The 16,801-nt window shown below is 42.8% G+C and overlaps 1 protein-coding gene and 1 long non-coding RNA gene across 3 annotated transcripts in view; one reads left to right on the forward strand and one right to left on the reverse strand.

The window, feature by feature from the left end:
• LOC128577307 (uncharacterized) overlaps window positions 1–16,801 on the forward strand; it is a 96,575-nt gene that overhangs the window by 42,594 nt on the left and 37,180 nt on the right. The gene's annotated exons all lie outside the window — the stretch shown is intronic.
• ANOS1 (anosmin 1) overlaps window positions 1–16,801 on the reverse strand; it is a 165,023-nt gene that overhangs the window by 12,514 nt on the left and 135,708 nt on the right. The window contains exon 9 of one of the 2 annotated variants that reach the window (XM_053579480.1): window positions 9,614–9,760. In XM_053579480.1, coding sequence (XP_053435455.1) covers window positions 9,614–9,760 — 147 coding nt within the window. The remainder of the gene's footprint in view (window positions 1–9,613; window positions 9,761–16,801) is intronic. The other variant, XM_053579481.1, reaches the window with a different exon arrangement.

The following is a 16,801-nucleotide window of genomic DNA, read 5'->3' on the forward strand; positions in this document are numbered from 1 at the left end:
TCAGGACCCTCGGCTTCCCGTCCCCCCTCCAGGCCTGCCATCTGAGCCCTACTGAAACATGACTTGCTGCCCTCAGAGGCAGGCAGGAACATGGACCTCTGAAACGGTTTCATTCCCAGGTGGAGCAGCACATTCTGGGCATTTCTTTACTTTGGAAAATAATGTGGGAGGGAAGAAAAAAAAAAAAAAAACTGAGGACAAGCAACTCATTGAGTGTGGGAAAGGAGCTCCTGACAGTCTCAGGCTTATTAATCAGCCAGTGAGTCCAGGGTGTGAAACTGCACTGCCTCTCTGGCCATTCACATCTTGTCCCAAACGTCCACGCCAAGCGTTTGATGGGGGTTTTCAGAGGGGAAAACTCTTTGATGAAATTGAACTGATCTAATGGGAACTTGCTCTGAGCACTTTGGAACCAGAAAAGAAGAACCTTTAATCAGGGAAAGGAAACGGATATAAAGTGAGAACCCAGGGCGTTTAGTTTAAAGGGAACTCGTGTACTGGGGGGTTTAATTTTCACACAGCCGACATCAAGGGTTTGATTTTCTTCAGAAAAAAAAAAAAAGAATCATATGTTATACGTAAGGATGAAGTCGACAGAGGGAGTGATCCCATACTGTAAGAATCGTATGTTATACGTAAGGATGAAGTCAACGGAGGAAGTGATCCCGTACTGTCACTGTGCAGTAGTGGAGGAGCCACCCAGCAGCTCTGCCCTCCTGACTTCCCACGCTAACGGGGGACACGGAGCAGGGACAGAGGCAGGGATGACGTCCACACAGGAGTGAGGGGAACACGTCTGCAGACAACACAGAAAGTGAGCCAGTTACAATTTAGAACTCTATTTGTATCTGTAATACATCTACAGATAAATGCAGAAATGAAGGGAGTTACAATTTTAAAAACTGCACTGGTAAATAAGGCGTCTACCCTGTCTCCCTGAGGAGCTCCTGTCTGAGTACCGACCTCACAGAAGCTGGCCATGAATGTTGGCAGTACAGAGACGAGCTTGGGCTGATGGCATTGCCTGTTACGAGGAAAATATTCTGTATGGGGGTAACTTCTGGTCATCTGTGCCTATGAGGCACTTGAAAGGTCACCTGTGCAACTGAGGAATTAAATCCTCAATTCTACTAAATATTTCATTGTAATCAATTTAAGTGCAGCTGTAAGTGGCTAGTGGCTACAATATTGGACAGCTCAGCTCCACCCACAGTGATACAGAGCAAGTGTCAAATCCTGAGATGGGAACACAGCGTGACTGAGATTCTTTGGTCCAGAACAGTGAGGGGACTTTGGATTGCCCTATTATGAGCATAGGACAAGGCTTGGCTACCCCAGAAGGTACTTTATAACCTGAGGATTTTATGATAAAATTATATGCTTTTTTTTTAGACAGAATCTCACTTATGTCACCCTTGGTAGAGTGCTGTGGCATCACAGCTCACAGCAACCTCAAACTCTTGGACTTAAGCGATTCTCTTGCCTCAGCCTCCCAAGTAGCTGGGACAATAGGTGCCCATCACAACTCCTGGCTATTTTTTTTGGTTGTTGTTGTTGTAGTTGTGATTGTTGTTTAGCAGGCCCTGGGCCTGAACCTGCCAGCTCTGGTGTGTGTGGCTGGCGCCCTCACTGCTGAGCTACAGGCGCCAAGCCTGTATGCATTTTCTTAACAGGAGGCTCCATGAATGACTCACAGGACACTCCATCCCATCCTCAGCCCTAAACGCTGCCCTGGGTGAGTTCACTCCCTCTTAACGTCTAAGTGTCACCTCCGGGAACACTATCTTTCATTCCTGTGGCTTGATCATCATTTTCCTGCCGACAGACCCTAATTTTTACTTCTATGTGAGCCATTCCCTTGCGGAACTGGTGTTCCCTTCTTCCTGTAACATGGAGAGTCTTTTCAAACTCAACATTTCTAAAGCTACACTCTGGGTTTCTGCCCCCGAAATCGCCCCTTTCATTCTGAGTGCAGAAGGTAGAATGGTGGCCTCACGCACAATCTTCAAGGGAAGTGGGCTTCAGCAAGTAAGTGCTAGAACCTCACTGCACCCGATCCCTTTATCTGAAAATAAGGACACTGATACGGCCAAAGTAGTGGGTTTGCAGGAGTCTTAAATCGTGTGGCGTGCTAGTTTTCTAGGGAGGCTGTGATGGGGACCACAAATGTCGCTTAAAGCAACACAAACTTAATCTGTTCCAAACATCTGAAATGGGTCTCACTGGGCTAAAATCAAGGCATTGGTAGGGCTTTGTTCATTTCTGGAGACCCTAGGGGAGAATATATTTCCTTGCCTGTTCTAGAGGCTTCTGGCATGACAGGCGCCCTTCCACCGTCTTCAGAGTCTGGTGGGCTGAGTCCTTCTCTCCGGTTCTCTAATTCTCCTGCCCTCTTCCACTCGGAAGGACTCTTGTAACTGTCTTAGTCCCCACCCAGACAGCGAAGGATAATTCCCCCGTACTTCAGGTTGGGTTTGAGTCACTGAACAGATTTTCTCTGTTCTCGGAATGGAGAGAATGGTCCTTCCCACGGCCTTCCGGCTGTCACGTGGACCCGACCCTTGGCTGCCTGTGCGTACTCACCCCACGCAGAATCTACCCCTATTCTCAATACTTTGTTTGTTCCTGTTATCATTTGATTAATCCCTGTCAACCCGTTAGAGCACCATGAACATAAATTCTGTTTGTGTAGGGTCACTGTTGGATAAATAAAAGGGAGCATGGAGCCCTGAATGGATGAACGCATGCCCATTCAAATTCACTTTTATTTTCTCAGTTATAAGTGGGCTCTTATATACTAGTAGGACTGTCAGCCAGGTTAGAAGCTCTCTTTTCCTGCATCTGTGATAATTATAAATATCAACATGCTTTATAAATATCTGGGAAAACTCTGGTTTGGAATTCTGTACATCATATGGTGAATACATAAAGGGTTTCTGGAAGGGGTAAAAATGCAGAATGTGTTTGGAATACAGACTCTCCACTTTGCCTTACTCTGGACTTTTTGAGCTTTCAACACCCTCCTTCCCTTCTCCCATGTGCTTTCAGAGAATGAGTTCAACTGCAATTTATATGGAAGCTTGACTTTCAAATAAAATGGGAAACGGGCACAGGTACAATTTAAGCAAAGTGACTTTTTGGAAAACAATGAAGCTCTATTTAGAGCACGGCTTGTCCTCAGTTCCTAGTAAGTAACCATGTGATCCAGTGGAAAGCAGCCCATGTCTGCAGGTCGCTGCCAGTGGTCAGTGAGCACCGTGGCCACAGCCAGAGCCAGGCTCCACTTCACAGCTGTCTCCGAGCGCTGAGTATGCTTAGCTGCCCACCAGCCTTTCCTGCGTGTCACACAGTTATCTCGGATTCAACACACAAAACCCAAGTTTCCGTCCTCCCCAGGAAAGACATTGCAATTTCATGTTTCCGGTGTTTCTTAATCAAAGTACTGCTAAGTGGTCATTCCAGCCAGAAGGTAGAGGCTCCACTTGGATGCACCCCGTCCCTTCAGCCAGGCCTCCCCATCCAGTATCCAGGTGACCGCACATCCTGGTTTCCCCGGGAAACTTGCAGTCCTTGTCTGTCGGGCAGGAGTAACACTGAAGAAGGCCCCTTGCCTTCTCGATGAATCCCAGCTCAGACAATAAACTGCAGGGCCACTCTGCAGTCCTTCCCCTTCCTCCCACCACTGCTGCCTTTATTTCATGCTCTGATTATTTCTTGTCCAAGCTACTAAAAGTGACGGCCTCATGAAACCCTACGCCCACCCTGAGCAGTCCCAACCAGTTCTCCTTACCCACCTGATAATACCCCAGCTCCCACCCAGACCTCACCTCCGTGTCCCTTCCCTCTCCTAGTGGGAAGAACGAAATGCACACGCCCTAGTGTGCGTAGCACAGAACATTCCCCATCCTGTGGAACCCTAGCCTCGCCCTGCCCCTTCTCCCACCTCACCAATACTGGACTCCTCCGAGCTTTCTCTCATCTGTGCTGCTGTTCATGACCTAGGCCAGAAACACTCTTCTTCCCTGGCCAAAAATAAAGAACCTAGCCTTAAAATTCACCTGACACTTTACCTCCTCTGTGAGAATATCTTGGCACACAAAATCCAAGGCTCTCTCCTGTCAAGCACTCTGCAGCCAGACCTTTACGAAGCGTTAAGTCTTAGGAAGTCTTATTACGTGACGACTACCTATTTGCTTGAGCCTCAGAACTGCAGGCTGCTTCAGGTAGGAAACTCATGTGACCCTTTCTGTGTCCCCGTCACTTGCCACAGTGACTGTGGTAAAGGAAGCAACCCATGGATATTTGTAAAATAAGCCAACTAAACGGAAATGCATTGATTGACATCTATGTTAATTCTAATTTTCAAATGAAAGTTGGGCCAATCATTTTCAAAGATACTAAGCTACTTTTCTAAAGACCTTTATTAATATTTGTAATGCTTATTTTTTTGTCTAAAGGATTAACCTAAATGGAAAATGAGACTTTCCTTTCTTTTCTTCTATATTTATTTTGTCACCTTAATCAAAAATTAAAAGATTCTGTCACCAGCTTTCAGAGGCAAGATTTATACATGAAAATCAATCTCTCTCTCTCTCTTTTTTTTTTTTCAGTTTTTGGCCAGGGCTGGGTTTGTACCCGCCACCTCCGGCATATGGGGCCGGCGCCCTACCCCTTTGAGCCACAGGCGCCGCCCTCTATTTTTTTTTTTTTATACTCGATCATTTTGGTAAAGAGCTTAGAGTACTCGGTAGAGTCCTGAGTATTCCATCTAGATAGTTTCACATGATATTTCTTTTACATTCCAAACCCTTTGGGAGGATCTCTCTAAATAAAGTAAAAGCAAAATGCCAGGTTCCATACGTTTGCCATCCTTCTGAAGTGAACCCACACAGAGCATTTCAAGTACTTCTTGTCACTTCAAAGAAATGTCTAATGTGGACATTTAAGAGAGGACACAGGCTGAAAGGGCAGGGAGCAGTCGCAGAGCCTACAAAAAAATCTGCAAAGACAACCCTGACCTAGCAATAAAGACATAGAACAAATCTCCACCTCTTGAAGAAGCAGTAACATTAGAATCCGACGTTTTTTTTGATGAGAAGCTTCAGTGTCAACCACTGCTACACAGAACATTCTCTTTTACAAATACAGTTCACATCAATTATATGTTTGAGATCAAAGTTTGCCCAACCCCCAAGAGTGGTCTCAGGCTAGCATGCATGTATGCTGACTAAACAATGGTTTAATGTTGGCCCACGCTGCAGAGCATTCCTGGAGGTTAGCACAGCTCAGAGAATGGAAATCGATGTGATTGAAACAGGAGGGCCACTAACGGACGGGGTGGTATTTCAGTTAAGAAGGCCTGGGGTCCCTGATAAACAGGTGCTGGCGGGCCTCCACTGCATTGGCCCTGTACTCTCAGCCGCTCGCTGGTGCCCAGGCCACTAAACACAAATCAAGTCAGCAGCCATTTCTGGGCCCAAATCAAGGCCACGTTCTTGCCTTTGGGTCTGTTCTCTTTATTGTCAGCTCCATAATTTTACACGTTGCAAAGTAAATTGCATGATGCCATGTATCCTGAAATTGAGTAAATGTGCACACAGATCTCTCTGTACTTTCTTTAAAAATATCTATATTTGAGAAAAGAGTTGATATTCTTCACATTCCTTTCTAAATTGGATTATTTAAAGTAACGTGTGTGCGTGTGTGGGTGTGTGTGTGTGTCTGTGTGCGTGAGTCTACACATCTATGTCAACAACCAGTAATATGATCGATATTCTTATACAACAATGATTTGAGACTATAAAGGCAAACATCATTCTTTATCTGTCATACACTAAGATCACTACTGTGGGAGAGAATCGATTGTACGATGGCTGATATAGCGTGATGAGCTTAATCCATGTTCTTCTGTCAAATTTAATAAGATATGTAAGTTGTATTTGTACTACACATCTGACAAGGAAATCGTTTTTAAAGCACTGCTCTTTGTCATCTGCAAAGGAGAAAACATGAGCAGTCAGTCCTAAAGTACCAGGACGCCTAATGAAGTTAAGCTCAGAGGCTCTTCACCTCTGCCGGGACGCCCTCTCTTCTCTCCGCACCTCAGCCACTCGCTATGGCTCTGCCTACAAGCAAAGCCGCAAGAACACACATTTAAACACCTGGGGTGTTTCATGTCTGCCAGATGCTGTTCCAAGCAATCTGTGAGAATAATAGCACTTAGTGCTCAACTATAGGTCATCTATAATTTTTCTTTGGTTCATTGTATGAATAAAACAAAGGAGAAAATTTCATTGATCATATCAGTAGATGCAAAAGGAAAATTTAATAAAAATCAGTATGTGTTTGTGACAAAAACTTTGCAAATAAGAACAGGAGAGGATTTCAGTAATCTGCAGTGGGGTCTGCAAAAGCCTAACAAGTAATCGTCATGCCTAGAGACCACTGTACAAAGTCTTAGCCATTAAGGTGCAGGGAAAAGATAATATGTCAAAAGTATGAATAGGAAAATATAAAATTCTCATAATTTGCAGACTGCATGATGGTTTTTACAGGAAAATGTGAAAGGATCATCAGATGAAATGTTATAATTAACAAGGTAATATAACAATACTGTTGGACTTACAGTCAACACCAGTCAAAACTTAGAAAATGAAGTTGAGCAAAAAATATGCCTTCTATAGTATGATGGGATCAAAATAAATGCCAATACCTTGGAATAATTATATTAAAAGGTGGTATAGCCCATCTCCAACATATCATAACACACTGTTGAGAGAAAATTTTACAACTTGAATAAAGCAATAGGCTATGTTTATGGATTAGAAGACTCAATATTTTTACATAGAGATGAAACACAGTATCAATACAGATCTCAGAAGGTTTTCATGGAAATTGAAAAGCTAATTCAAATATTTATATAAAAATGCAAAGGGCCAAGAAGAGTCAAGGCCATATGAAAAAGAAGTAAAAGCTGAGGACTATCATAAAAATTTTTCCAAATTTATAGTGGTTAAGGCAATAGGGCATGGTCACAAAGTTGGGAAGCTGTGCCAAATGATGCCATCGAAGTCCCATGAACCTGCACGTGTGAAATTGAGTTAGGGGAAAGGTGGGCCTTTGAGCTTTGGGGAAATAGTCACTTTTAAACACATATATACATGCAAAGAACTCTTGCAGTGCAGACTGGCCAAGGAGTCAAAAGAGCACGTGTAAAGCAGGAGCTACAGCAAGCTTATAAAGGGGCTCGGCTCCTTGGAGACCAGAAAGACACCAACTCAAAGAACAAAGAGGTATCGTTACACACAAATCTAAAAAGATGGAAAATACCACATGGCAGAGAAAACGCAGGGCACCTGGAAATACTCTACCCTGCTGATGGGAATGCAAATTGGCACAAGCACTTTGGAAAACTGGTAATGAATTAGAAAGCTTGGCAGACCCTGTGACCTAAGAAGGTCACCTCCATGGGAGAATATGTATACACCCGTGTACCACAAACAGTGCATTACAAACATGCACGCAGAGGGTCTTCCTCGCCTTGCCTTGCGGCTTGCAACAGCCCAACATCGAAACTAACTACCTCCCATCAGCAGCTGAAGGAGTGCACAGGAGCAGCACAGCAGGGTGGTAGGAAGCCACATCCATCTGTGAGTTACTGCTTCCTGCCACAGCGTGGATTAGCCTGTCGCAGAAGATGCTCACTGCAAGAAGCCAAATGCCTTGCAAACTGGAGGATTCCACTCTGACTGCTATCCAAGGAAGGAAAAACAAATCTCCAGTTTCAGAAACCAACCCGGCGATGGCTAACTTGTATGCTTTACACACTTACATTATTCATAGTAGATGTTTACATTTTCATTTCATTACATTATATGATTAAATTTTTAATGTGATTAGTTAAATGGTATACTTTGTTACTGTACTGACAGATAATTTTAATTTAAATTGATATTCAGTGGATCAAATAATTTTATTATTTAATACTTAGTATAGAATTAATTATAATACATATAATCTTAATTTAATAAATATTAAATGAAAGAACTTTAACTTTAGTTAACACATTACAGGAATAAAATATATTAATGTTAATGGTAATGTTAGTTGCAGAATAGGTTTTAGCAGCTTGAAAGAAAATACTGGAAGAAGAGCTACTCTGATACCAATATTTTTTATGACGCATTGATTATTAATACCCTGAGTGAAACAGAACTTCAGGAGAATGAGAAGAATTTTTTAAACTGAACTCTTATTGCCAAGACATGGAAACAGCCCAACTGCCCATCGACCCATGAATGGCTTAACAAATTGTAGTATATGTACACCGTGGAATACGATACAGCCATAAAAAAGATGGAGACTTCACATCTTTTATGTCTACCTGGATGGAGCTGGAACATATTCTTAGTAAAGTATCTTGAGAATGGAAGAAAAAGTATCTGATGTACTCAATACTACTATAAAACCAATATATAATCACCCACACTTTCATATGAATGGTAAAACATAACTATAGTCCAGAATGTAGAAGGGAAGAGGTGGGAGAGGGGAGCGGAGGAGGGAGGCCGAGAAGAGGGAGGGTATTTGGTGGGACCTCAGCTAATGTGCAGAATGCAAGGGTACATGTCAAAACTATTAAGAGTAGAGTATAATGTCTTAACACAACAACTAAGTGAGGTGAAGGTTATGTTAACCAGTTTGATGTAAGCATTCCAAATTGCACATAAAATCAGTATATTGTACCCTATAAATGCATTAATGTATAATGATTTTTAAAAAATTTAAAAAACAGAACTCTTGAAACAATCAGCTTTACTTGTATTTTTTAAATACATGAGTGATGAAGATAACAACCGTATGTTAATTCTAAAAATACTATTTCAATTGCTGCAAAAACAAATTGTTTAAGACTAAAGAAAATGAACAAAAAATTATTTTAAAGATAAATGTTCAAGTGAAAGGAAAGAATCTATCCTAAGGATAAATGTTGATTATAGCCTTAATTACAGATGGAAGTTTTAAAGAAAGGTAAATATTGCATGATACTGGAAAAACGACATGTATTATGACATTAGGGTTTACCCATACAAGGCAGAAATGGAAAAACGCTATGAAAAATTCATGACAACACAGCAGCTCTTATATACTATACAGAAATATGTCTATTTTACACACACACACACACACACCACAACGACTTCTAAGAGGAAATTCATCAAAATGCCAATTCCAGGATATGATACTGAGATGAGAGATGACTTTCTATTTCCCAGATTATTTGCATTATAAATATTTTTAATAGTAAACACTATAGAATAAAAATTGGATGCAAGGGCAGCTTTCTGGGAAAGAAACGAAGAAGGGTCAATATTCCTGAAAAGAAAAAATTTAAGCGATAGTCTATTGCTGATTTCGAGACTGGGGACCAACATCAACCCATTCAGACTTCAACATTAACAAGGCATTTAAAAAAAAAATGGTTTTGAAGTCTTTGCGCAGTGCCTGTTGACCTGACTATCAATATTGTGGCTTAACAGGACTTTTTCAAAAGTATCTTTACATCACTGTGTGTTTCTGGCAAATGCTAAAAAAGCCCAAAGTGAACGCCTACCTTCCGTCTTCTTCCAGTAGATCTTCACTTGCAGTCGGTTGTCTTCAAAGAACGGGGCTCCGACTTCCAGGGGGCGAGTGGGCCGTCGTCTTTGAAGAGGGGGCTGCATGGGAATCCCGCCTTTTCTGGTTTTCCCAAGCTGTTCTTCTGCAACAAAGGACCACATTCTAATGCACTCGTCACACATCACTGTATAGCCTGATGTCAGGCCCAGTGTACTTTAATTCCTCATCCTGTTCGTTATTCACATCAGTGCCTGTTTTTTAAAGTAAATGGTGATGTGATGGCAGATTCTTTCATACTCAAGTTAATGGTCCTCCCTTCACAATGAGTTGGAATATTAAAAATATATTTCATATAATCCCTAGAATGTAAGTTGGTAATCAACATATATTCACCAGGCTTGAAAGTCTATGTGAATAAGTATACCTATTTCTTAAGGTGCTGCACCTTATGTGATAAGTGTATACAATCTCTCATTATAGAGAGATTTTTTTTTTTTTACAGTTACAAGGGAAATTAACAAAATGATGCTAAAATAACATTTCATGAAAACAATAGCTGGCTTTTCACAGAAGCATGGCTAGTAGACATCAGCCGTTAGAGCAAGGCGCTAAACAGAAAGACGCTTCCAGTTTGTCACACAGGTCGTAAAGAGCACAGATGGCCCTGACCCAGCTGATAACGCGGACCAGTCTCAGTATGGCACAGCCCTCCTGGAGCAGATTAGTGACAGACATTCAAACTCTGGCAGATCTTGAAGTGAAATCTCAAAATACCCAGCAAAGGACATGAAATGCAATGGAAACAATATGTTGGACTGGGCGACGGAATATAAGACACATTCATTTATTACTTCTTTCTGGAAGTTCTCTCTTGAGTGCTGCCCAAGAGCCGAGAGCCACAGCTACAAGCTGGAGGTAGAAAGCTTGTGCAGGAAGGGCTCTGGATGGAAACAGCAGAGAGCATCAGCACCATAATCACAGCTCGGTGAGAGGCCCCCACGGAAGGGGCCTGCCAAGTGCAAGTGTGTTAGCCTGACATGTCACTGTGTCTGTTCTTTGAAAAAGTGGCCAAAACCTTCCTGATGAAATGAGGCCTAGAAACATGATTATCGCAATGTGAGATGATATTTTGTGAATCAACCAGGACACTCTAGGGAAGAGGAGATTGGGACATGTTCCCATGTTCATTATTGGGGTTTTTGTTTTAACAGAAACTGTTCTTTCCTACTGTCCATTTAGAAGATTTATTGGACACATAACTCATTGCAAAATAGGATAATCTAAAAGTGAATAAGAAGAATCCCAAGCCCCAATTCCCCACCCCCGATTGGGAGGCAGAGAGAAGCTGCTATAAAACCAGCACCATGAAATACTTCTTTGAATCAGGAGGTTCAAACTAGTATTCTTAGGCCAGGTCATTTCTTGTTGGGCTGCTGTTTAGGGTCATGATCTGGCTCTAGGTTTGGTTTGCTTTTTATTTTTCTGTTTCAGTTTAGCTGTATTCTTTCTCTCTTATGCCATTCCGGATCCCTAAAATCCAGTGGGCTCCTTCGCCCTGCATTTCCTTTATATTTCTTTTCTTTAATGTCATTTAGTTTAGTCAATTTATTTACTAGTTTAACTTCCAGTGCACACTTATTTTTTTCTGCCAAATATTTGGAGCAGGTCACAATAGCTCACTCTTGCCCCAGGGACCCACTGAAAGTAAAAGTTGGATTGTACACCTCGTCCAACGCCTGTTAATTAAGCGATAGAGTAATAATCTGTTATTTGACTATCTTCGTGTGGGTTACATCTAAAGTAAAACATATGCTATTTTGATTCCTACTCTTTATCTGAGTCAGCTAACTCCATCTTTCACTCCATTTTGAAATAAACCTAATATAATAAGAATTTTATAAATAAAAATCATGATCAGAGCATTAATGTTGGGTGAGAAGAGCAGGAAGTCTTCCAGGGGGCTGGACAGAGGGACCCAGCACTGAGTAATTGTGCATTCATCATTATGTACTAATTTACTTTCTGTTTTAATCTTCACAACCATCATTCTCTAGCCAGTATTAGCATCACTTTATAGATTAGGAAAATGAAGTTCGGACCTTTGCTCTCTCCTCCATGTTCAAGGTGCTCTAACCGCTAACTTACAGGAAGGCTCCACGTTTAAGGTGCTCTAAACACTCTAACTTACAGGAAGGCTCTCACTCAATACAAGGCCTTTCCTTTTACAATCTCTGCCCACAGAATGCTCTTCTGTCTCTCCACAAGGTCATTTTTTTTTTTGGGACAGTGTCATTTTTGTCGCCCTCGGTAGAGTGCTGTGGCATCACAGCTCACAGCAACCTCAAACTCTTGGGTTCAAGTGATCCTCCTGCCTCAGTCTCCCAAGTAGCTGGGACGATGGGTGCTCGCCACGACGCCCGGCTAAAATCTTACAGGCAGGATCTTGCACTTGCTCAGGCTGCTCTCGAATCTGTGAGCTCAGGCAATTCACCGCCTCACTGTCCAGAGTGCTAGGATTAAAGGAGTGAGCCACCACACTCAGCCTTCCACAAGGTCATCTTTTCCTGGTCCAGGTCTCACCTCCATATGACCTCCTGTGACCATTCGCCATCAATTTCTCCCTCCTTATTTCTTTCAGAATACAAAGGGGTCTGTGCTCATGTTCTTTTTGTGTTTAAGGGCAGGGATGCTTGGACTCATCACGGCTGTATCCTGGTTGCTCAGCACAGAGGGACATACTGGCTTAAAGGCTCCAGCCTACAGTCACTGAGCAAAGAAAGTGCTCAAAGGGCCTGCACACCAGTCCAAGAAAGGTGACTGCCAGCTCCCGCACAACATGGCCCTAATACTACTTTTTTCACAGGTGGGAGGGGGCTGCTTTGGGCTGAAAGATCAGTTAAGAGGCATGCCCTCCTGCTTTCTTCTGTTCACTCGCTTTCAGCCCTGCATTTCTGACGCCTTTAGCCGGAACACACCATGCAACTAGTTTCTCTTCTGTCCTTCAAAACTTCCCATAGCCTCTCCCTGCCCAAGCTTTCCCAAAGGAAATGGAAACTACCCGCTTTTTAGTGAGCCTGTATTTTCTCTAGTTTTGCATATTTTTTTCCTTTAATTTCTTTCTCAGACTCCACTTACAACTCCTCTAGGAAGAGAATATTATCCCAGTCTTTACTGGACGCCCCTGCCCCTCTCAGAAGCAACACGGTGGTTGCTTTAACATGCACCAATGAAGGGAAATGAGGGAGTCTGAGTTTGCAACTCTGTCGAGCAAATGTTTATTTATCTGTGGTTGTGCAGGGTGTTTTTCTTAAGTCCGCACAGTAATCCTTTGACACAGGATTCAAACACAGGGTACATTCTCCTTTGTTGTGTAAGGAAGGGTGAAAAAGCTAACTTTCTGACTCAGGGCGTGGTTCCAGTGGGCTTTGGTTTGGTTGCTGAGATTTGATACTATTTAATTTGTATTCATACAGGTATCCTATGAAATTAACTCAGAAAACTTTTCATAAAGGGCCAGTCAACACATTTGGTTTCATGGGCCAGTCTCTCTGCCAACAACTTAGTTGCTGTTGTAGTTTGAAAGCAGCTAGACATAATATGAAAATGATATGTAAATAAGTGTGGTCGTGAGCCAACCAAATCTTAATTACCTAATCAGGGAGGGGCTAAATTTGGCTTGTGGCTCATAGTTTGCAGGCACCTGAGAAAGAGGCATTAGCACACACTCAAGACAAAATAAAGCAGCACCAAACTACTAAGAATCCTGCCCTCTTTCACAATTCAAACACTGAATTCCCTGGGCCACCCCATGGCAGCCCAAGGCTTCCATCACTGTGTACTGGGAGCTGACTTATATGGTTTAATAGTTAGGGGATCAAAAAAATTCCCCTGGCCTCAAATCTCTTCTTTGCCCCCCCATGAATTTAGAAGTTGCATACGTAGAAATTCCATCGTTTCATGCAACTCAGAGATAACAGCATAGGCTGCATTGATTATGTGCTGATAAGTCATCAATATTTCTTTTAATAAAGCAGTAAAGTTCATATTCTTGGGCAAGTGAGAGGAGGACAGAAAGATGAGATGGGGAAACACTGCTGAGCTGGGGAAAGGTGGGATCAGTCAAAGGAGGCTGGGTCTAGAGAGGCCGGAGGACCAGAGGAAGTCTGTGGGGACTGTGACGTTCTCCTTTCTTCTACTCTGGTGCCCCTAGTGAATTATCTGTCTAGTGGATCTAAGAAAACGGGATAGAAACTTACACTAGTCAGACTCATGTTGGGTATATCTTAGTTTAAGGAGTTCAAATGAAGGTCTGCATAACTGGGAAACATTTAGGGAGCCAGCATCACCAGCAGCACAGGGAGCCCCAAGTCCAGGGCACCGGCAGGACCTAGATGTGGAATCTGACAGGGCCCAACCCAGCACCTTGTTGGCACCGTCATGGAGTTGAAAATTCCTCCCAGTTTCACCCAGAGTCTTCATTACATAACTAATTAGGGATCTAAAATCTCCACAAGCCCATTTATGTTTCCCATTTCTTTCATAAATCAGTGATACTGAGAACACTCCGCTGGATAACCAAGATAGAAATTTAGACGTTATGTTTAAACTTAATGGGAATCTTGTCTTCCTACTTGATTTTTTATCCTATGCAAATGATCATCTCTAATTATGGATGTATCAACGTATTTTTATATAGCTCAAGAATGAAGCCTTGTTGCTTTACTGAAATGGTTCACGAGCAGGATGCCAACAACAGTATTGCTGACACGTGCCTTGGGTAAATGAGAGAGAAGAGCACACTTCAGTGCTACGACTCTGTAAGACAGTCTCTGCCACCGTCGGTAGTGAACAGAAATGGAATAAAATCACATCCACCATATTCTGCAAAGGTCTGAAGACTGATTTATATAGTATCTGATAGTCATAAAAGTTAAGAGAATCAAATATGTATGCTATTTGTTCAAACATCCAAATTTTGCTTAATTTTAGAGATCAAGAGATTCAGAGTATTTTATCTCCACCTCATTCTTATTTAGGAGACCTAGAAAAATATTCCAGTTCCAAGAGGCAAATAAAAAATGCTTAAAAACTGCTAACCTTGAAAATATTCCTCCTACCTCCAAAAATCAGGCCATACTTCCTTTAAAGACAGCTCTGCATCTTGCTCCCTTCAAGGGGCTTTTTCATAAAACCGCATGAACATTCGGCCTTCGCTTGCATAAAAATATTTATCGTTAAAACACCTAGTAGCCTGCAGAGCTGGAAAAATATAATTCAAAAAGTAATTTATACACTGACATTTACTGCTCTCCTTCCTATAAAATATAATTTCCCTTGCTTATACTATAAAGTTGTAATTATCCTTTACTTCTGGTTGGTTCATGATGAAATATATAGTGTTCTTATAAAAGTCATACGCTAGTGTTTATGAGATTATATATCAACATTGGGACATAAAATCCTGACAAACATTCGGCTCTATCTGACATAATCTGTCGTAAACCCATTTTTTTCTGTAGAGTAACCTGAGACCCACACAGTATGTGTTACTGCAGGGTACTTCGTACATGACTTCATTTTGTTTTCCTTTTGGTTTTCCTTTTATTAGCTTTTCTGTGTGATAGGGATCATTCCTAAGAATCAAGTGCCCTTTGACAGGTTAACTGTCATATCTATTCATTGGTTAGGCAAGACATTATTTAATTTTGAGTTATGGCTAGTAAACAATCTTAGTACTAAGACGACCCATCGGATAAATAGTGGCTTGTTTCTTTCATTTAACAGACACAATTCTTCACACCTGCCTAGAAACTCCCACTAGGAAAGAGAATTCCCCTGGAATAGTCAAGGGGGACGATCTCACCTCTACCAGGTGAGAACACAAATCCTCAGAGGATGTAGTTAAAATATGCAAGCAGCTTGTAGGAGATGATCAACCCTGGTTGTTGGGGATTGAGACTGACAGTCACTTCATTGACACTTGCCTTGTACTCAGGACTGTATCAGATTAATCACTGGAACCTTTAAGATCTGTTCCATGTGTTATTTGGTGTTGAGGGGGCTGGACGGAGAGCTGTATTCAGCTGAGCTGCATTGATTGAATCCTTACTCGCTCCCGAAAGACTCAAGAAAGCTGCAGGCCTTGCCAAAAGTTGGAGGACTTAGCAGTGAAATGAAGGGGACAGGAAGTAGCAAATGGAGACTCCCAGGTCCCCAGCCACTGTAGCCCCACTGGGGATGAGGAACGCCTGTGGAGGGTGCATGTCCAAGGTGGGGCACATTGAGTTTGAGAGGCCTGTGTGACGCCCACCTGAAGACAGTGACAACCTAGGGAAAACTGGCATTAGCAGAGAAAGCAAGGCTAGAGCTGGGTCAGTGGGAATGGCCCAGGGCTAGGTAGGCCCACCACTGCCAGGGCAGGTAACAGGGAACTGCAGAGCGCGCCAGTGTACAAGAACCAGGTGGGGAGGGAGACCCCGCAGGTGAAACTGGGCAGAGGAGCAAGAGGATGAGGGTCAGGACATCCAGGGCGGAGACATAGGGCTCGAGGCGGAGCCAGGGGACAAGTGAGGCCAAATGGATCAGAAAGGGTAATAAAGGCAGGAAGAGAAAACGTCCGTCAGACGGAGAAATAGCAGGAGCAGATCCAGTGCAAAAGTGGGCTTGAAAACTAGATGGCAACAGCAGGACCATGTGTGAGAAAAACTGAAATTCACAGGGGTGGTGGGGGTTGGGGGAGGCTCAGTAAGCTCCTGCCTAACAGGTAGTGTGGGGTAGAAAGCACACCCCTGTCTGAAGGACTCAAATGCAATGTGAACTTTTCCTAACAAATGCAAATAATGTTGCCTAATTGTGTGTACCCTCACATTAATCCATAATAAAAAATGTGGCAAAAAGTAAGATAAAAAAATTAGATTGCAAGTGCCTGAGAAACATGGGAAGGAGAAAGAAAAGAGGGTGGCGGGAGGAAACCAGACTCTCGGAGAGAGTCGTTTCAGGTCTGGAAGCCGAGAGAGCACGTCCAGACAGTGGAGATGGCAGTGCAGGAGGAGGGGGGATGACTGTCCCCTGGCTGCACGTCCAGACACTGGAACAGTGCAGGAGGAGGGCGGATGACTGTCCTCTGGCTCTCACAGACGATCACGGTGCCATGCGGGACACGCCAGGGGCCGCTGTGGGTGCC

This window comes from Nycticebus coucang, chromosome X (assembly GCF_027406575.1).
Source record: "Nycticebus coucang isolate mNycCou1 chromosome X, mNycCou1.pri, whole genome shotgun sequence".
Classification (NCBI taxonomy): domain Eukaryota; kingdom Metazoa; phylum Chordata; class Mammalia; order Primates; family Lorisidae; genus Nycticebus; species Nycticebus coucang.